Below are 22,943 nucleotides of genomic sequence, written 5' to 3' on the forward strand. Positions count from 1 at the left end.
TTCTCCTCAGAATGCTGAGGTTAAGAACAGTTGTTAAAATAATGAAATGTTTAGCCAAAGAAGAGAGAGGGAAACTGTTACAGTGACAAAGGGGCACATGATTAAGAGATTTGGAAAATAGAATGGAAATAAAGAGAAATTATTCTGTGAATATTTAGATGATTCTGCATTAGGGAGAGGGAGAGAGCAGACACTGTAGTTATTTTCAAAAGGCAATTGGAAGAATATTTGGAATGGAGAAATAGGTGGGTTGTGGGAATGAATATGTTAGCCATGGGATCTGATGGGTTGAATGGTCTCTGACTGTGCTGTACTGCAATAACGATTATGACTCCATTTTTTTTGTCAACCAGAAACAAGACCTTTATTTTCTTGTGCAACTTGCTCCTGCTACAACCTCTGTTTATGGATTGCATTCTGCAGCTCAACACTGAGCAAGCAATCTCATGTAATGTTGTGAAAGTGAATGCACAAGTAATGCATTGAGATTTATGCCCCAGGGAGAGGAAAGGACAATTCTCCCCATGAGGGACATCTTCCATTGTCACTACGCTTCTCCCAGTGTGATGCCCTTCACGATATGAAGGCAGTTCCAGGATCCAAAAGAGCTCGAGGGACAGAGAGAAAAGTAAAGATACAAAACAAAATGTGGAACTGTGATAGAATCATTTTGCAATACGGTTCAGAAATAGGCCTTTCAGCCCAACTCATCCATGCTAACCAAGATGCCTATCCCACTCACCTGCATGTGGCTCACATCCTGCTAAAAAATTTCCAATACATGTTCAAATGTTCTTTGTACTTTATAATTGGAATGATCTGGCAGATTATTCCACAGATCCATCATACGCAGTGTGAAATATTTGCCCCTCAGATCCCAAATAATTCTTTCCCCTCTCATCTTAAACCTATGCCCTCTGGGTTTATACTTCCCGACACTGGGGAAAAAAGCCTATGACCATCCATCTTTTCTATACCCCAAAAATTCCTACAAGGTCATCCTTCAGCATCCTACTCTGCAGGGAAATCAGACCCACCCCATCTAATCTCTCCTTTTAATCAACCTCCCCAGTTGCACAACATCCTGGTGAATCTTTGCTGTAACCTCACCAGTGTAATCACAACGACCTATGGTCGCCAGAACTGCACCCAATATTCCACGTATGGTCTGACCACATTTTGTCCAACTGTAACCCTTGCACTTTGTGCCACAGCTGATGAAGCCAAGTTTACCATGCGCCACCCTGTCTACTTATGCCACCACTTTAGGGAACTGTGTACTTGCACCCTGAGATCTTTCCATTCTACAACACTCCTAAGGACCCTTTACTACACTGTATATGTCCTATCTTGGCTTAACACCCCAAAACACATCAGTTTGCACTTTTCTGAGTTAAATTCCATCTATTTTGCTCATTTATCAATATATCCATTGTAACCTGAGAGAGAAAAAAAATCAGACAGTGAGGGCTGACCTTATAGAGGTGTATCAGATGATGAGAGGCATTGATCCTGTGCAAGTCCAGAGGCTTTTTCCCAGGGCTGGAATGGCTAACACAAGGGGGCAAGGTTGTAAGGTGCATGGGAGTGAGCACAGGGGAATAGAAGGGGTACATTTTTCACATAGAGACTGGTGGATGCATGGAATGTGCTGCTGGCCACGGTGGTGGGGACAGGAACAGTAGAGTCTTTTTGGAGACTATTAGATCGGTACATGGAACTAAGAAAAATGGAGGGTTAAGCTGTAGGGAAATTCTAGGCAATTGTTGGAGTAGGTTCTTAGGTTAGCACAACACTAACTGTGTATTGTTCTATAAGAAATGACAAATAAATAATTAATATTTGAGCAATATATTACTTTATAGTGTCTCAAAGTGTCTTTTGGTCCAATTTTTGAATTGAGTCGCTGTTGTCATTCAGGGAACACAAGCAACCTAGAGCTGCACTGAGTTAATGAGGGCAGTTAAATGTGTTGGCATGTACAGAGAAGAGTTTGAACGATTAAATGTGTCACAAGCTGAATGGAAACACGAAGTGAGCTTCAATGTACAGGAAGTAAGTTTAATTGCTGTCTAATATGTTAGCTGTGGCAAATGACAAAGGAATTTGTATGGTAAACTCCATGGTAAATTGAATGGAAAAATATGTTTTTTGGAAGAGATGGATCAGGAGAGAAGGAGGGTATATAGAGAATAAGCATCAGGATGGATGAGAGGGGTGGAGTGGCCTGTTCATGTGCTGTGCATTCCTATTTTGTGTCTCCTTGGTTCAGTGATTTTGCTTAATGCACTTTAAAGGCAGTCCATGAGACTTTCTCTCTCTGCTTCTTGTCTCATTCACTTTTAAGGAACATTCAACCCAAAACTTTGGCTCAGTGTTGAGGCTCACCTTGTGTTGATCATTTGTTGTGCATTTAAAATAAAACTTACTGCTTTTTACTGTACTTAGCCCAATTAAACCGGATTATTGCCACATTCATGAACTCATAGCTATGTTATGCCTGTAACACATTAAATCGTACCTATGTTGTGTCTTCTTTGTTAAATTCGTTATGAGATGCCAATAAAATTAAGTTATAGATGTATCATAACCTAATCATTAAAGTCATAGCTACAATATGCCTCCTAATTAATTAAGTTGTCATCATGTTATTTCATGGCATTTAAATAATATGTTATATCAGAAAGTCAAAGACATGTTGTATGAAATGCACATTAGATTGTAAACATGTCATACCTATTTCTCGTCGGACCACAACCATAATTCAAGAGATTTCAGACAGAAAGAGGTGAAGGGCTGCAAATTTGATATAATGAGAGTGAAAATCTTCTCTTTCTAGTGGTGGCAGGTTGAGAAGGTGAACCCAATAAAGCTCTATGAAGAGAACAAAGTCATTGCTGGATTTTCTTTGCTTAACCTTCTCTTCAAACAAAACCGAGCAGCCAAGGTAAAAGCTGTGATGGATCAGCTGATTTCACTGTACAACCAAAAGAAGATCAGACCCTTGGTTGATTCATTATGGGCTCTGGAAGAGGTAAGAGTATCGCATTTGTTGCAGCAGTTCTGGACTAGTTTGTATGAAATGATCAATCATCTTTTCATTAAGATCTCTGAAACCTCATTTGCTGATGTCAATTCTGAATTTGGAGGCTTGTCTGGCATGAACAATTTATCTCAAACTAGCCTAACCCATGTGAAAGACCAGTATTGGCCTGTGCGGAGACTTCTGTCTCTCAGCCAGGAGGAGTCTTTTGTTTGATGCAACAAAGAAAGCAAATCTGCTGGAGGAGTTCAAAACTTGATCAATGTTCTTCCCCTCCCACAGATGATGCCTGACCTGCTGTGTTCCTCCAGCAGAGGGTTTTTTTGGCTCTGGGCTCATGCTCAGTCTCTTGTTTAATCTGCTGCAAGGGGGGCTCCATATGACTCCCTGTGAGATCCATGTGGCTGACCAAACTTCCTAAGGGTTTAATCTGAGTGGCTGAATTCAGAGGGTTTCCATGGCTGGGGAGAGGACATTGGTGAGATCCAAGGGAGTAGAGGAGAGTTCATCCTCCTCACTCTCCTGGATATGGCAGAGAGTTTCATTGTCACAGTGAATGGAGACGGTTTGCCAGCATATACATCTGGGGCATTTAAAAGTTTTGATGAATGATGAAACATTATAGCGCTGAGTTGGGCATCAGTAGTGGTGACTTGCATTTCACCTCAACTGAGGCAAAATATACAGTTATTGGGCATGCGAACGACAACACTAATTTCTCAACCTGTGCTTGCTGAACATAGGCCATGTCAAACTTTCTCTTCATCTTGCTGGTTCCATCTTCAAGTGGACTTTAAAGGTTACAATGCAGTTTTGCGTCTCTGAAATAAATAGGAAAATGGGATAATGCCTCAAATTATTGAATCGTGAGGCTGAAAATATCCCAGTCTTCTTCCCTTGAGATTTGCTTGCCAGTTGGTGTGATGAAGCATTTGCCAAGGAAATATGGAAGCAATGATTTCACACCATTCATCAAACTGAAGGCAGCAAAGTAGGAGAAAAGGCTTTTAATTCCTTTTGAATATGTTGATTCGTAAAGCCTTGCTAAGATCCTTGGCAAAGAGCTGAGGCAGAGATGAGGACAAATAACCAGAATACTAGTCTATTGATCCAAGGCTATGAGTTTGGATCCCACAAAGGTAATATAATTAATTTCAATTCAAGTAATTCAATAAAATCTGGAATAAAATGAATCTAGTTTAGGCACAATACCCTGTAGGGGATTCTAGACACATCAGGGTGGTAGGATCCTTGTGGTCTTCTCAGTTCAGGGGCATTGGGGATGGACAATCAATGCTGGCATTGTCCTCATCCCATGCCCATATAAATATAAAAGAAGCTTGTAGAATCAAGGGTGGATGGTTTCATTGGATCGATATTGCAGGGAAAGGTTGTTCTAATGAGGTCTTGGTGACCAGTAGAATCTCACTGCCCCATATTTGGGAGTTTTGAGTATTTACATTGTTTATCCGTGAGTTTTACTGGGGACCTGTCAATTGTCTCTGATTCAAAGGACTATGCATTGAGCAAGTTTCAGTGAGGATATAAGTATTCAATCTGTGGTGTTCTATGCAAAGCTGCCATCCAGGGATTTGTGCAAATAAGGCTCTTGCTGCTCATTGTTAATTAAGATAATACTTGCTTAACATACCATGACCATGAGTGGAGTTGAGGTCTCGATCAATGTTTTCAAGTCAGATGGGCTTTCAGGCATGTCAAATTCAGGATCCAGTGAGATGTAAAATGCTTTTGTATGATCTCCACTGGCCACCGGGACAGAGGTGCACCAAAGAAAAGGTACAAGGACTGCCTAAAGAAATCTCTTGGTGCCTGCCACATTGACCACCGCCAGTGGGCTGATAACGCCTCAAACCGTGCATCTTGGCGCCTCACAGTTTGGCGGCCAGCAACCTCCTTTGAAGAAGACCGCAGAGCCCACCTCACTGACAAAAGGCAAAGGAGGAAAAACCCAACACCCAACCCCAACCAACCAATTTTCCCTTGCAACCGCTGCAATCGTGTCTGCCTGTCCCGCATCGGACTTGTCAGCCACAAACGAGCCTGCAGCTGACGTGGACTTTTTTACCCCCTCCATAAATCTTCGTCCGCGAAGCCAAGCCAAAGAAAAAGAAGACAGTGCCATGGTGCTCATTCCCATTGCCAAATGTGCCTTAATAAAATTGTAGCAGAGCTCTGTCTAAAATTGACTCTCCCCAAATCTCGGGGCAACGTCTGCTAGCTCTAGTGTCACCTACAAGCAGAAACAACCTCCCTCCTTCAGTCATGCAAGAATAGATCTGAAGCCAATGAAGATTCGGAAAAAGGCTTTGGATTTACAAATTACGATGACGTTGTTGAACAATCTGAAGGAATCGAGATGCTCAGAACAGGTGTTGTTGCAGATTAAAATTGTAGTGCGTTAGATCATAGCATGAGAGGAGTGGGAATGTAATGGGCTGTGTTAATTCTCCCCAGTCAAGTCAAGTTACCTTTATTTATCGTTCGAACCATGCTCTCACGGTAAATATAAGATAGCATTTCTCCAGGACCACATAAATATAAGTTGGAACAGAAGTTAAACACATAGAAATATTAAGACATATACAATAAAAGTCCATAATAGATTATCCATTTACCTTCTGGGAATTCAGGAGTCTGATGGCTTGGGGGAAAAAAAATTGTTGCCCGAGTGCCACAGTACCTCCTACCAGATAGCAGAAGGGAGAACAGTTTACATGAGGGGTGTGTGGAGTCCTTCGCATCGAGTGTTGTAGGTGTCCTTCAAGGTAGGAAGAGAGCCCCCAGTGATCTTTTCTGCTGACTTCACTATCCTCTGCAGGGTCTTGCGGTCCGAGGAGGTACAGCTTCCAAACCAGGCAGTGATGCAGTTGCACAGAATGCTCTCAATACATCCTCTGTGGCATATAGTGAGGATGGAGTCGGACAGACAGGGTGGGGGGTGGGGGGGTGGGGGAATTGACAATCGTGCCTGTTTTTCCTGTCACTGAGGTCCATGATTAACTGCAGTGACACTATGGTTAGTGCCGTGCTAGGTAACCATCATCAACGGGTTCGAATCCGCCACTGTGTGTACCATGTCCCTGTGACCGTCTGGCTGCCCTCCATGTGCTCTGGTGCCCTTCAACGTTCAAAAGGCGTATGGAGTTAATTAATTGATCATTATGGGTGTATTTAGGCAGTGCGAACTCATGGGCCAGAAAGACCTGTTTTCGTGCTGTAACTCTCAAACAAACTATCCACACTCATCCCCCAGGAAGATGGAAGATCGCATCACCATGAAAGCCATTGACTAAAATACTTTCTCTTTTAGAGCTTCTTTTTTTTCCCAGTTCTAATGAAGGGCCTTTGACCTGAAAAGTTATCTCTCTGCAGATGCTGCCAAGTATTCACAGTGTTCTGTTTTGATTTTTACATTTCCTGCATCTGCAGCATTTTTTTTAATGCACTCTGGTTTAAATTTAAAAAAAAACTTCTTTAAATTTTTTTTTTAAATTAGGCATACCACACAATAACAGGCCCTTCTGTCCCACGAGCCTGTGCCTCGCAATAAACCTACAACCCCCCGTAGGTTTTAAAGGGTGGGAGGAAACCTGAGCTCCCGGAGGAAATCCGTCCAGGCACGGAGATCGTACGAATTCCTTACAGACGATGCCAGGTCACTGGTGCTGTCATAGCATTGCGCTAACCGTGCTGTGGTTGTATGGCTTCCTAAACTCCCAGCGCTTTCTCTGCATTAAAGGTGCCATGGAAATATTTTAAAGGAGGCATCAGGAACTCTGTGTTCATTCCTTCTGTACATTCCAATCAGCATCCACAAAAAAAAGGTCTTCAGAGAGCCTCATTCCTCTTTGTGGGAGCCATCCGTTGGCGAATTGACTACCTTGTGATTATCCTTGAAATTGGCTTTAGTCATAGAGCTGTACACAACTTCTGCCCACGATGTTGACGGACCTTTTTGCCCCTTCTCCCCATGGCCCACAGCTTTTTATTCTGACGTCTGCCTGATTTTCGACTCCTGAAGGGCCCAGGCCTGAAATGTCGGCTCCCTTTTATTTTCTACGGACGCTGAGTTCCTCCAGCACTTTTGCGTTCTACATTAGTCCTAGTTGCCTGCATTAAGATTGAATCCTTCTGTGCTTTGTCTGTTTTAGCATCACTCAGTTAAAGAACTTTGAGGTCAAATTACGATGACGTTGTTGAACAATCTGAAGGAATCGAGATGCTCAGAACAGGTGTTGTTGCAGATTAAAATTGTAGTGCGTTAGATCATAGCATGAGAGGAGTGGGAATGTAATGGGCTGTGTTAATTCTCCCCAGTCAAGTCAAGTTACCTTTATTTTTTAATAAACTTTTTTAATGTCTTGTTCAGGAAAGGGAAGGAAATAAAAAGCTTTATCAAGTTCACATGACGTAGCAGTTGTCTTTTGCATCTGCATTCGATGATTCAGCTGAACAGATTGGGTTGGGTAAATTGAATCAAAGCTCACACAGCAGTGAAATAGTTCATTCCTGGGGGTGACGGTAGCAAATACCAGAGGACATCTGTACAAAGTGAGGGGAGGAAAGTTTAGGGGAGAAGACAGGGGTAGGCTTTTACACCAAGAGTAGTAGACATGCATTGCCAGGGGTGGTGGTGGAGGTTGGTACAAGAGGGACATTTAAAAGACTCTTAGACAGGCTCATGGATGTAAGAGAAATAGAGGGCTATGAATGTGAGGTAGGGAAGATTTAGAATAGATTGTTGAATAGGTTTATATAGGTCAGTATTGGCTGAAGGGCCTTACTGTGCTATAATGTGCTATGTCTCCTTCAAGAAAGGGAAGATTCATTAGTCTAGTTCAAGGGATGGTATACTTGATGAATGAGAAGGGATTGAGCAGAATGAGTCTGACATTCAGTTTTAAGAGAATTGAGAGGAGACCTTGAAGTGTTTGGAGCATGAGATGTGGCCAGGATGTTTCCCCTGACTACAGAAACGGAGGTCAGGAAGCACCATTTGAGAATAAAGGATAAAGGGTATTACTGAGATGAGGAGATATTTCTTCACTCGAAGTTGGAGATAGACATTTGGAGAATGAAGCATTTCTAAACATTAATCGCATCAGGGGATAGAGGGATACTGATGGGAACATGGCAGCGAGGTGGTAGATCTTGCTGAATGGTTGGAGACGCACAAAAGACTGCGGATGTTGGGATCTAAAGCCAAACATAATCTGCTGGAGGAACTCAGCGTGTCGAACAGCATCAGTGGGAGGAAAGGGAATGGCTGACGTTAGGTGCTGAAACTCTTCATCAGGACTGAAGAATGGTTGATCAGAATATTCATATTTCTCATTTTCTATGACATCAAGTCCATGCTGGCTCTCAGAACAATCCCACTTGTTTCTCATTAACCTAATCCCACTTTCACCTTAACCCATCCCCAAAACTTTATATTCCATCTCAGCAGTCACCAACCTGACGACATGAACACTGACATCCATTTTCCATTAAATCCCTCCCCAGTGTTATTTCTCTCTTTTTCTTTATCCCTCTGTCCTCCAGCTCCCCACCCCCTTCCCTTCCATCTTCGATGGGAGCTACCCTCTCCCCATCACTTCTTTCTCTTCTACCGTCCCAACCTGTGTCCACCAGTTAACTCTGATCTCAGCCCGTACTCTTCTCCCTGCCCTTTCCTTTCTCCTCTCCTCTCCTCCTCTGCCTTCCCCCAACTTTTTATTCAGACACCTGCCTTCTTTTCCTTATACCCGAAAAAGGTCCCAGGCCCCGAAACGTTGGTTACCCTTTACTTCCAATGTTTACTGTGTGACCTGCTGTACTTCTTTGGCACACTTACCTTGTAAGTCGGCATCCCAGGGCCCGGAGGCTGAGTGTGACCATCTTGATTTCGCATGCGCACAGGAATCAAGATGGCCACGCCCAGCCTACGGATCCCGGGACGCTGACTAACGAAGTAAGTACACACATTTTAACTCTTGCATACTCTGTATCCCTGTTATAGTTTATCAAATACAACATAATCCAAGTAAATTTTATATATTTTCTTTATATTTAAGATTTTTTTTGACGGATGTGTGTATGGACGTGGCAAATTGGGGAGTACTTGTATTGCACTCAACCCCAGCACTTGCATTCTTTCTTGTTTAACTTAAATCTATGCCCCTTGTTTTGGGCTCTCCTACTGTGGGACAAATTACCTCTGGAAGATCACCCCTCAGTCTCCCTCACTCAGGGAAAACAGTTCTCGAGTCCTCAAGCCCCAGCAACATCCTTGTGAATCTTTTCAGTGTAATCGCATCCTTTCCAAAGGCTGCCTCACCAATGACTTGTTAAAGAATGGGAAAGTATGCACCAACAGACTTAAAGACGGTTTCTTCCCTGCAGTCATCAGGCTCCTGAATGGCCCCCACACCAATGCAGCCACTCTGCTCTTGCTTGGTATGACTTGATCTTTATATTGCAACCCCGTACTCTGTAATTATACTCTTTATGAGACTCTATGAACCTTGTCACAGAAAAACCCTGCTCCCTGTCCTGGGTATTTTGAAATGAGTGAATTTAAACATAAAACTTCAACTTAAGGGCACAATCTGGTGAATAAACCATTTATAATTTGATGGGGAGCATGAGGAGAAATTAAATAGTTCACCATCTTTATTTGGAACAAGCTGCAGTTGTATTTTTTTCAATCAGAGCAGTGTGTGTGTGGTTGACAGGAGTGTTGCTGACATTTGATGAGGACAGAAAGAGATGTAGCACGGCTTCCTAAATTGCAAAAGATAAAGTTCACAGCTGTCCTTTACTGGAATATGAAGAGACAGGAACAGAAGCCGGGGCTCCTGGAAGCATCATTCATGAATATTTAGTTCGGGTATCAGAGTTCATCTGTGGAGGAATTAAATCAATAATGGAGATGATTCGAACAAGGGCTGGAAAAGATGAAATTACAAAGAGGCATTCTGATTAGACTCACACAGGAGACTGCAGATGCTGGAATCTGAAGCCAAACACAATCTGCTGGAGGTAATCCAGGCTAAAGCTTCTGCATCACACCTAACCTCTGAAACAAGTATAGAAATGAGCACAAGGCCTGTTTTCCTTGGGAAGAAATGGCATCCTTGCAGAGAGGAAATTCAGTCACCAATTTATAACCTAATCTTCCATAGTCTGGGGTGTGGAGGATGGACTAGGGGACTTGAGGGACTCCAATTTTAAGAATGGAGACAAATTGAAATGCAGTAATGACAGAGGCAGCTCCTTGTCGTTTGCCACCGGGAAGGTCATTGCCAAGATCCTCCTTAGCCAACTCCTCCCATTGGCTGTAAAGCTGCTTCATGAATTGCAACCACCTCGTACAATGATCATGGTCTTCAGCTGGTCTCACTCCCATGATATGTGTGTAGATCAACCTTTTATATAAGGCCCATTAACAATCACTAAAGTCTTGCTTTCCATGAACTGAGAAGACTGTAGATAATCTTTCTCAAAGTTTGTGGCTGTGAGAAATTTGTTCTCTTTATGGGCACTCCAAGATGCTGTGCAAATTACCAACCTACTCAATCAGTCCAAAACCAGACCCAAATTCTGACCATAATTCATCTGTTGCAAAGCGGGTGCTGAGATTGCAAAACATGCTATGCAAAAAGTTATTTCTTTCTTTGGCTGATGAGAAAGGCAAAGCACTCGGTGATGGAGAAACTCAGCAAGTCACGCAGAGTCCATGGAAGTCCACAGGAAAAGAATCTCAGGAATATATGTAATGTCATGCATATAAAGGACGACCAATGTTTTGAGCCTGGTGAATCCCCACTTCCTGTGGATGCTGTGGGGTGCACTGAGTCTCTCCAGCATATTTGTGTATTTCCCTTGACCCCAGCATCTTCAGATGTTCTTGTTTAACAACAAAAATATGGTAGCTTGACGCCATGGAAGGCTATTCATTTTTTGGGGAAAAAAATTCACCAAGATAAGCTGTGTGAATTTGAATTGTACAGGGGTTTGCATTTCTGCAGAGCCTGCACAAACTAGATTTATTGGCACATTTCTTTTGAAATGACTGCCTATTACAACACAGCAAATGAAGAACAATTACTTAATTAAAAATGAGATTCCACACTGAAGCAATTTTGTTTACATGAAAGCACTGATGCTACAAAAGGAGAGATTTAAGTGTACTCTGAGCTGCAAGCAATAAGCAAGGATCAGTAGTATTACCATTGTATTGGAGGAGAGACTTAAGGAGACCCCAGGGATTTGAAATTCATTTCTGACATGGGCCAGAATGCTCCTGGGTTCAAGTCTGATGCATGTTAAGCACTGAAGAACTTGAACACCGATGTCCGCTTGGGTTAGTTGATGGCAATAAACCCAAAGGGCTTAACAATATTAAAAACAGGCCCAACGTCCCAATTTGTCCATGCTCTCAAAGCTGCCTCCCTCAACTGGTCCCATCTGCCTGTATTTGGCCCATATCCTCCCGAATCTTTTCCCAATGTCCATTGTCCCCCTTACTCTGGCAACTTGTTAAGTACCTGACTTGCTTTCTGTGAAGGGGCAACAGAAATCTAAATTAGAACCCCTGTAAGAAGTTTCCATTCATGCACGTGTCTAAGTTTTCCATCTTTACTCCTTCCTCCGCTCATTCCACATGCCAACTTCCTTCAATGCGAACAGGTTGCCTCTCGAGCCCCTTTTAAATCTTTCCCCTCTCACTTTTACACCCTCTGGTTTTGATCCTATGAAAGAGACCATTTACCTTTCCTGTACATCTCATGATTGTGTCAACATTTTGAAAAAGGCCATTTTGTCACCACTTTTATATTATTTTCAAAAGTTTAAGTTAAAAGGGTGAAATGAGTTCTTCTGTGAGCAGACTAACAGGTTATCTCTAACATTCATGCAGCTGTGTAAAGAGCACATTTACAGAGTGTTGGATTGTAATGAAAAGAAATATTAATTGGCATCAAAGCAGGAGAAGTATGATAGCACTGTTATGGGGTTCATTCAGGAGCCTAATGACTGTGGGAAGTGTCTTTATGCCCAAATTTTGTGTGCTTTCACATTCTAAAGCCTTCTCTCTAATGGGAGAAGAGATTGTGTCCAGGGTATAATGGGTGCTTCATTATGTTGACTGCCTTTCCAAGGCAGAGGGAGATGCAGATGTAGCCCAGGGAGGGGAGGGAAGTTTGTGTGATGCTCTGAGCTGGATTCACCACTTTCTGCAGCTTCTTCCAATCCTGAGCAGAGCACTTTCTGCACCCTTCAGCCCATCATGTCAATGCTAATCATCTGCACTAACCTACTTACTTTCGTATTTATCTCGATATTACCAAACTGTTGTGAGATTGTCTGCCTTGACGATCAAGTCAGACAGTGTGTTCCAGCTTTCATCTTTCCTCTAGACTTCCAATTTTAGAGCAAAGCACGAAAGTCAACAGATATAAGTTTTCTATTGTTCACCCTTTCTATCCCCCACATCATTTTGTACATCTCCAACTGTCCCCTTATAACCTGCTCTGTTCCAAATAAACTTAATGGATCCAGTGTTTCCTTGTTTCCTCATAACTAAAATGCTCCATCACAGGTAAATCTCTGCTGAACCCTCTTTACATCCTTCCTGTGGCGTGAAGGAGAGACTGCACACAGGACCCCAGCTAGATCCTAACTAATGTTCACCAAGTTGTACCGTAACCGCCTCTTTACATTCTATGCCCTGATTAATGAAGACAATGTCCCATATGTCTTCACCTCGTTTATCTTCAGGAATCCTTGGGCTTCACCAAGTTCCTTCTATTCTCCCCTGCTCCCTTGACTCTTTGCTTACTTTGAGAGTAAGCAGAATTAGGCAGGGCTTGTTTCTCCATATGTACATACGGGAGACTGCAGATGCTGGAACCTAGCAGGTTGAGCTGCAATGGTGGGAGAATAAGATTCCTTTTCTCCCACTGATGTTGTTTGACCTGCTGAGTTCCTCCAGCAGATTGTGCTTAAGCTCTGGATCTAAGATGTTGATGGGTCGAACTACAAATCTATAGTGTTCCAAATCACATTTAATAAAGATAAGGCAGTCGTTAATAAATCCAGGAAGGAATTCAGGAGAAATTGCTTTGTACGTGGCTGGTGGGAAGTGGAGATGGAGGCATCAGGCACTCTTGGATCTCAGGAGAAAAGACACAAAGGAGACAAGAACTGAAGGATCCAGAGAATGGCTAAGATGAGGAAGGTTCAAGGAGGCTTGTATGATGTATAAAGACAAGCATTGCCCAGCTGGACTGAATGGTATCCCTTTGCTGTAAAGGGATAGAGTAGCAATAATGAATGATATGCTTGATTTTATTCCAGAATGTAGGATCTGGATTTAATATGTCCCAGCAGGAAGATTTAGATTCAAGTAAATAAGGCTGGAATTAAGAGCTAGTTGGCTGTGAAACTACTGCAGTGCTATTAAAATCCCAAACCTTCAGTAACATCTGTCCCCTGAGGATTCTGCCTTGGCTGAATCCCAGAAATGTGCTTGTCTCTTAACCAGTAAGTTAACCAGCTCAGAAAGTCCTCAGTTCAAGGGCATTGCGAGATGGTCAACTTGTCAGCCAAGCCAGCAACGTACAAACCTTGGAGATGAATGAAAAATGTAATTCTGTATAAACTTCTTGATGATTACTCAGCAGGAAGATATCCCTGGTAGTGCAGTTCCAGCCACCCTGGTTCAATCCTAACCCCAGGTGCTATCTGTATGGAGGTTGCCCTTTTTTTAAATTTCCCCAGAGAGCTCTGGTTTCCTCCCACATTCCAAACACTTGCAGGTTGGAATTCCCACCCCCCCCCCCCCCGCCCCCCAGTGTGCAGGTATGTGGGTAGAATCTGGGGGAATTGATGGGAGTAGTGACATGGGTGTTTGATTGTTTACTGAGACTCATTGGGCTGAAGGAACTGTTGGGTATTGCCCTGGCAAGGAACTCAGCACAGCGCAGAGTGGAACACATCTCCCTTCTCCCACAATTATTGATGCATGCATTGAACTAACCATGTTGAGGAACTTTGGGGGCCTCCGCCTGCCTCACTCTACCGAGGCCGGGACCGCCGCCTCTCCCTCGCTTTTGCCCAGATTGGGGCTGCCGCCGCCTACATTCTGCTCGGACTGGGGCCGGGGCCGCCGCCGCCTACCCTCAGATCTCGACTATCCTCTGAATAAACAAACACCATCCCACATCTGTCCAGGTGGGGGGAGGGAATGGGAAGAGAATACTTGAGGGGCAGGTGACTGTGTGAGGGGGACAACACGTGCATTTCCTCCATTTCCTACATCTCTGCTTTCACCCACCTCTCCCAGATATGCACACCGTTTCACCTCGGTTTCTTCTCTCACTCACCTCCCCAATCCTCTCCTCCACCTGTTTCTCTCTGTCCTTCATGCCCTCCCTATCTGATTCCACCGATCACCTACAATCCCACCTACTCCTTTGTACTGACAATCTTTCTCATTCCCTCTCAGTCCTGATGCAAGGTCTTGACCTGAAGCCTTTACTTACATCTTCTGCTTCCACAGATGCTGAGTTTTTTGATGTTTGTTCTGATTTCCACAACTGCATTTTGTTTTCCCATCTTGGCAACCTGGAATAAATTTTGTTCTGACTTAAAAGTCAACTTGCATGTCAAGAGCAGAAAGGTTTCCTTGCCTCAATGAGGCAATTGCTGGATAGTTTTATAATGGGTTCTAGTATAAATTATAAGGCATTAGTCAGTTTGCACTTGGGAGTATTGTGAGAAGTTTTGGACTCTTTATCTAAGAAAAGATGTGTTGGCATTGGAGAGGGTCCAGAGAAGGTTCATAAGAATGATCCTTGGGTTATCGTTTGAAGGTACTGGGACTGTATTTGCTGAAGTTTAGAAGGACGAGGGGGGTCTCATTGAAACCTATCGAATACTGAAAGGACCGGAAAGAAGGAATGTGGAGAGGATGTTTTCTGCGTTGGGAGCAGAGGGCACATTCTCACAATACAAAACCATCCCTTTAGAACAGAGACGAGGAGGAACTTCTCTACCCAGAGGGTGGTGAATCTGTGGAATTCATTGCAGCAGACAGCTGTCAAGGCCAAGTCTTTGGGCATATTATTAAGACCGAAGTAAATAGGTTCTAGATTAGGAAGGGAAATCAAGGGTTATGGGGAGAAAGCAGGAGAATAGAGTTGCAAAGGATCGTAAATCAGGCTAGCTTGTCAGAGGGGTTAGGAGTCCGCTGGTGAGGGTTGAACTGGAGTCAGGTCTAGGCTGGGGACAGGGTTGGGAGTTCTGATCACATCATTCCTTCCCTGAGGGAAGTTAATGAATGGGTGTATTTTTCAGCGTGATCATTTGGCCTTCAATATTTTTATTTCATGGTGCTAATCCACAAATGATCACTTTTAATGAGTTAAATTCCACAATTTGCTGGTTTGGGATTTGACATCTAAATTCCTAACTGATACTCTGCACCTGTAACAATCATTATGCCACATCGATAATTAAACCATTTATTCTAACAAAGCTGAATGTTCATCCTGTTCCCTCTGAATAATCCCACAGCACTATTACTGGAAGTACTAGGAATGGATCCCAGACATTCTCTAGCTCTTCCTTGGCACTCTTGTTTGTCCTATAATCAACACCAAAAAAAAATAGATGAAGAGTTAATACTTTCTCTCCTCTTTGTGGGAGTGATTGGCTTCAATTTGCTTTCTTGGTTGATGAAACATTTTGGGTCATAAAAGGTAAATTCTTCCCCATAATTCTTTGTTAACATTTCTGTTCTGTTGAACTTCATTCTGAGTGCCTTTTCTTTTGTGTGGAAAGAGCAATCCAATGATTACACATCTAATCACACCAAGTGGTCTGCTGGACGAACTCTGCGGATCGGATGGCGTTGGTCGTAATGAAGGGTTCCATCCTGAAATGTGGACGGTCGTTTATCTCCCACTGATGTTGCTCGGCCCGCTGAATTCCTCCAGCAGATTGTTTGTCGCTCCAGATTTCACAATTTGCAGCCTCCTGTGTGTTTACTAATCCATTGATCATTAAACAGATGCCTAAATGTGGCACCAATAAGGGCATAGGCCCGAAACATTGACTGCCTTTTACTTGCTCAATTTCTCCAGTGCTTTTGTGTCTTGCACTCGACCTGAGCATCTGCAGATTTTCTTCTTGAATGCCTATAAATAGTTCCATCTTGGTTATTTACCCTGTACCCCATTTAGGAGGATACTGGGGAATCTGCTTCTGTTCTTCTATCTTCTTTGTCTGATCATTTTAGTATTGCCAGAACTCTCTTGGCCATAGATTGCCTGCTGTATTCATTTAATTGCCATCAGTCACTGTCAACAAAGATGAATGATTCCAGAATTCAGGCAGAGAAGGCAGAGGATGACCTCTATCATCGAATACACAATGAAACAATGTTCTTCGATTTAGGTCTGACTACTAAGTACCCGTTTACAGATTCTGTCAATAATGTGACTTTATTGCAGAAGATTTACTAGCTGGTGCTCTGCAGAAAATTTCATACCAATACCTTATTTTATCATTCATTCCTTGAGAGGTTTTACTTCACACCTACACCCTAACACCCTGAGGTTATGTGGGTTGGGTCTCTCAGCAAGATATTGTCACATTGTAGTGGGAGAGTGCTTCATTGTACTCTCCTGGTACATCTGGGTCATCTTTCAGGTTAGTATTTCAGCCCCTCACACACAATCTTCATTCAACAGTAACTGACACAGCAGGTAATGCCGGAGACCTGGGTTCTAGCATGGTGGTTTAACACAATGTTGTTACAGAGCTTCCACCAGCGTTGTCTCCGCTCCATCCTCAACATCCATTGGAGCGCTCACACCCCTAACGTCGAGGTACTCGAGATGGCAGAGGTCGACAGCATCGAGTCCACGCTGCTGAAGATCCAGCTGCGCTGGATGGGTCACGTCTCCAGAATGGAGGACCATCGCCTTCCCAAGATCGTATTATATGGCGAGCTCTCCACTGGCCACCGTGACAGAGGTGCACCAAAGAAAAGGTACAAGGACTGCCTAAAGAAATCTCTTGGTGCCTGCCACATTGACCACCGCCAGTGGGCTGATAACGCCTCAAACCGTGCATCTTGGCGCCTCACAGTTTGGCGGGCAGCAGCCTCCTTTGAAGAAGACCGCAGAGCCCACCTCACTGACAAAAGGCAACGGAGGAAAAACCCAACACCCAACCCCAACCCACCAATTTTCCCCTGCAACCGCTGCAATCGTGTCTGCCTGTCCCGCATCGGACTGGTCAGCCACAAACGAGCCTGCAGCTGACGTGGACTTTTTACCCCCTCCATAAACCTTCGTCCGCGAAGCCAAGCCAAAGTGAAGTGAAGTTACAGAGCCAGTGACCTAAGTTCAAATCCAGGGTTGGTGTGAGCTTGTGGGCCGGAAGAGCCTGTTACCAAGCTGTATCTCTAAAATATAAAAAAAATCATGGCTTACATATTTCCCTGAATCCCTTGAAATCTAGAAATCTATTGATTTCAGTTTTGAATATAAGAGAAGATTGAAGCTCTGGAACTGTCCAGCGTAATCAAGTCAAAAGGTGATGAAAGCTTATTGTCACTCTACAAAATTACAATGTACAGATGCACTGAAATTCTTACTTATACAGGTACATCGTATCAATTAAATTATCACAATATAACACGAGAGACAGACAAAGAGATACAGGTACTACCTGACATGCATCCATATTCTGTTCTGGATGACTGATTGTATCTTGGAATGGACGCATGTTGGAATTGCACTACCTGTAACACTGAAGAGTAAAATGATCGCTTTCCTTCCGTTCTCTATTGCCAAATCATTCTCATTCTCTCTATTGCTGTGGACCCTGGGAACCCTGCGGACTCTACTGGTCTCTAAAATCTGTCTGGCCATCAGAATACTGAGCAAAAGAATCAGAAGAAAAAGGGACACAAGGAGTTAAAATGCGATTTAATAAGAAGAGATGGGGATTCTTTATGATGTTGGCAGCGCCAAATGTATGGACAGGAATGGGTGCCTGTGATGGGCTTGGCTAGGTTGGTCACTTTCTGCAGCCCTCTACATTCCTGGGCCCCCCAATTTCCAAACCAGGCCGTGATGCAGCCATTCAGTACACTTCCTACAACACAGGAAGTTCACCAGAGTATTCAATGACAAGCTGAATCTTTTCTGATTCCTCTTAGTGTGGCAATTTTTACATAGCTCTTCAACTGGAAACCACCACGAGAGCTGACCTTTTGCCAGTCTTATGGTCCTAATGCTCTTTGGCAACTTTGGAAATGTACAGTGTAAGGTGGGAAACAGTGCAATTGGTTTGCACGTAACTCTGGTAATTAAAGATAATTTGCCTGAAGTGTTGCCAGGCGCACCGGGGAAAATGTCCTTCAAAATGATGCCAATGGGATCTTGATTGAGAAGCAAAATGTGGCAGGTGATTCGAGACAAGGAATCCGGGGAAGCTGCAGACTGGCTGGAGGGGTACCAGGTAATGGAACCGCGATGCAAGGAGGTGCTGATGGTGCTCAAGGGTTCCTGACCGTGTCGGAGGTTCGGATCTGGAGCCCGGGTCACCTTTGGTTTGGCCTGGACCCTGTGTGGCTGGGTGGGGGGTGGGGGGGGGGGGAGGCTGCGGAAGCACTGGAGGCAAATTTACAGACATTTGGTGACTCTGGGGGGACTCTCTTTTGCATCTCTCTCTTTGACTGCAACTCTGTTAAAAGAGCAAGTTCTTGTGAAGGTAATTGGAATAACACCAACGTTTATGAATTGCAATGCGGCTGTGTTTCATTTTAAAAAAACATATTTGTATAGTGTGGGGAAAGCATTTATTGGTATCTTGCAGAAAGAAAAATGGTTGTGACTACTGAAGTTTCATTATCTCAGCCCTAGAACTTCACTGCAAGACTTCCTCAGCGAGCATCCTCACACAACCAGAGTTCTCGTTGATGGCTTTTATCCCCCCACATCATTGTTAGATGGAGATGCTTGCTGATAATCACGCAGTGTTAGATTCCACCCACATCTCATCCACACGTGAAGCGGTGTATGAAAAGTAGGCTCAACTCGATAAATTCTTAAATGCAGGCACAATAAAATTGAAACAGAAACCAAAATGAAGTGATGAATCAGCCCTGGCAATGATTTTCAGAATCCATTTTTCTTCTCCTGAGTCACATTGGTTTTTATGTCTCCTGAGCATGTGAGAGCAGCAGAGTTCAGGAGGTTTATCATGAAGGCAGTTGTATCTGCCAAATAAACAACAGTATGCACTGCAGACATAAAGAGCTGACCTTATGTTCAAGTCTTAATGTGTCAGATATGCATGAATAATTGGTTTATAGCCTTTGCCCATAATGCACTCTTGGAACACTGTGAGCAGATTTGGTCACCCTATTACAGGAAGGCTGTGGAGGCTTCGGAAAGGGTACTGAAGAGGTTTATCAGGATGTTGCCTTATTTAGAGGGCCTGAGTTCTGAGGAGCAATTGGGCAAACTTGTTTTCTCTGGAGCGTACGGGGGTGAAGGGGAGACCTGATGTAAGGTTTTACAAAATTATGAGAGGCATTAGCAAGGACAGTTGGAAATCTTTCCCCAGGGGAATCACACATGGGAGGGCATGTGTTTAAGGTGAGGGGGAGGAAGTTTAAGGGAGAGGTGCGGAGCAAATATTGTGCACAGAGAGTGGTGGGTGCACTGCCAGGAGTAGTGGTGAAAGCAGATATAAATGCAGGATTTAAGAGGCAGGTAGACAGATGAGTGGAGGGATAGCCATCAAGTGCAAGCAGTAGAGTTTTGGTTTGATTTGGACATTATGCTCACCACAGACTCGTGGGCTGATGGGCATGTTCCTGCACCCTACCACGTTCTGTGTTTACCCTGTTCTCATTTCTCACGGAATCTGTATCAGCTTAGCCATCAAAGGAATCTTTAAATTGTTTATAATGATCAGAAGGCAGTGAGTTAACCAAGCAATCACATCACCCCCCCCCCCCACCTTATTTTCCTGTAATCTTTTCTCTTTCACAATCCCATCAACTCCCCTTTGATTTTTTAAGTACTATTTTACCTACACTAAGGATCATTTTAACCATCCAACACAGAATAGGCAAGAAAACTAGAGCACGTGGGGGAAACCCACGCGAAGAACATGCAAACTCCACATAGACTGCACTGGAGGTCAGAATTGAACTCTAGTTATTTGTGAGGCAACAATGCTAATCAGGAGGCCTGCTTCATGACGCTGAGGTTGACGTACAATTCACTTAGTGATTTGGAATGACGAATGATGAGAAGTGACTTAATAGAGGTCAACAAGATTGTGAGTGAAAGGGGGGGGAGAAAAAGTCACTGTATATGTGTGAAAAAGAAATAGTGTAGATCATGGCTAATGTGATTTATGGTGTGAAAAATAAAAAAAAACATTAAAAAAAAACAAGATTGTGAGTGGAATAGATAAGGTGGACAACCAGTGTCTTTTTCCTGGGGTGGGAGTATCAAAGGACATTTGTATAAAGTGAAGGAAGGAAACTTTAGGGGAAAATCAGGGGTAAGGTTTTCCACACAGTGAGTTGTGGGTGCCTGGAATGCATTGCCAGGGGTGGTGTTGGAGGCTGGAACAATAAGGGGCATTGAAGAATCTTGGACAGACACATAGATGAAAAGAAAGTAGAGGGTTATGGGGTAGGGAAGGTCTGTTTTTGGCATATAAGTCCCACGCCCTCAGAAATGGCTCAGAAATATCCCCCTGGGTCTCGTATGTGAAGTTGAAATTAAGGTGATAATGGTGAATAAGGCCGCATTACCGTCATCTATTGTTGGGGCCTGGTGGTGGGTTGTTGGGGGGCAGCAGGATCTGAGTGAAGCATGGAAGATTATTAAGGGATTGGAGGCAGGAAACATGTCCACGATATTGGGAGAGTCCAGAACCAGAGGCTACAGTTTAAGAATAAGGGGTAAGGCCATTTAGTTGAGGAAAAGCGTTTTCACCCCGAGAGTTGTGGATCTCTGCCACAATATGGGGAAGGCATTAGCATCTCTGCAGTGCTCTGCCTTGGAAGGCAGTGGAGGCCAATTCTCTTCAAGGAAGAGTTAGATAAAGCTCTTAAAGAGAGCAAAGTCAAAGGATAGGGGGAGAAGGCAGGAATGGGGTACTGTTTGTGGATGATCAGCCATGATCACAGTGAATGGCAGTGCAGAGTTGAAGGGCTGAATGGCCTACTCCTGCACCTATTGTCCATCTGTAAGGCAAACAAATCTTTTATCAACATAAAACAGCGGCTCATTTTCTTAATGTTTGTTGTTTCTGAGTGACTTTTTATAAATTATTTTACGAGTGATTTTAAAAAGCCTTCTGCAGAGTATATTTCCGAATAGCTGCTGTATTAGCTCATTCTGTCGAGGCTGAAGCTGCCAGTCTAAAACTACAATTTTTAATGGCATTCAGACCCTTCTCAGTAAAGCATATGTTGGCATTAATACCAAAGCTGATATTTCAAATTATTAATAATAATCTACAAATTGGTTTTAATACAACTGCTGTAATTGAAACAAACTTAATATCCAAATTAGTTCTAATAATACTGCTTTAATTAAAACAAATTTATAATGCAAAAATATTTTTAATGTTACTGCTTTTATTGGAACCTATTCTCTATATTTTTATTTATTATTAACTAGTACTCAAATCCCTACTGATCATGAAATATTGATGACATAATTAATAATGCACAAACATGCCTTGAAAGCTCATTTCCTCAGCCTAAACTAGTTGGGGTTCAAAATCTGAGAATTGATCTTATTTGGAGAAGATTCTTTGGGGGGAGGGTGGCTTTTGTGAGGAATTTTCCCAGTCTGGCAGCCTGGAACCAGGAATGAGCAGACAAAGTATCCATATAAGGAGCTAGCCGTGTCATCCAAGTTGAGGAATAGGTTTATTATTAACTGCTGTGGATCTTTAGAATTGTGGACTTTGGAGATCTGTGACTACTGATTGCATTCAAGGCTGACATGGATGGATCTTGGCATCCTGGAGAACAAACAGCTATGTAGGATTGAATCCCAAGGCCAAACCATTAATGGTCCCATTAGGTGAGGTCAGGTCAGGGGATGGTCTATTCCTGCCCCTATTTCTTACTTTCTGATTATATGATTTGGTTTTCAGTCAAAGTTAGAATGTTTTTGAACTTTCAAAGATGAAATCATTCTAACTTTTCAGTGGGAATATTTATGAATCTCTTTGAGTTCAGATTTCATCAAAGATAAAGAAGGTTAAGCTTGACACATAAGTTGTGAGACATCTGCTAATGAGGATCACACCGAATGAAGACTGACACCATCCTCATATTAAAGCCTTTAATGTGGGGAAGGCATTAGAATAAAGCTTAAACTACAGCTCCACATGCTGACTCACGCAGAGTCACACAGATAAATGATCAACTCTTTTCACACCTCCCTCTCTCTTTCACATTGTAACCTTTCTCTCTTTGACCCTTAAAGGATGTTGATGGTGTTTGGCTGTGGCTCATTTGCTCATACTTGTGACTCAAGTCGGAAGTTTGTGGATTCTTTTTGTCACTGTGTGGACTTAACCACAAAAACATTGATGAAAACTCCAGTGGGCTACTCAATTTTAAAAAAGTACATTTAGACTCTTTCTTTGGCTTGGCTTCGCGGACGAAGATTTATGGAGGGGGTAAAAAGTCCACGTCAGCTGCAGGCTCGTTTGTGGCTGACAAGTCCGATACAGGACAGGCAGACACGATTGCAGCGGTTGCAAGGGAAAATTGGTTGGTTGGGGTTGGGTGTTGGGTTTTTCCTCCTTTGCCTTTTGTCAGTGAGGTGGGCTC

At 43.2% G+C, this 22,943-nt stretch overlaps 1 protein-coding gene across 1 annotated transcript in view; it reads left to right on the forward strand.

The window, feature by feature from the left end:
- vat1l (vesicle amine transport 1-like) overlaps window positions 1-22,943 on the forward strand; it is a 78,249-nt gene that overhangs the window by 26,003 nt on the left and 29,303 nt on the right. The window contains exons 7-9 of the mRNA XM_069899450.1: window positions 354-474; window positions 1,073-1,189; window positions 2,840-3,034. Of these exons, the coding sequence (XP_069755551.1) occupies window positions 354-474; window positions 1,073-1,189; window positions 2,840-3,034 (433 nt within the window). The remainder of the gene's footprint in view (window positions 1-353; window positions 475-1,072; window positions 1,190-2,839; window positions 3,035-22,943) is intronic.

Source organism: Narcine bancroftii, chromosome 10 (assembly GCF_036971445.1).
Source record: "Narcine bancroftii isolate sNarBan1 chromosome 10, sNarBan1.hap1, whole genome shotgun sequence".
NCBI lineage: Eukaryota > Metazoa > Chordata > Chondrichthyes > Torpediniformes > Narcinidae > Narcine > Narcine bancroftii.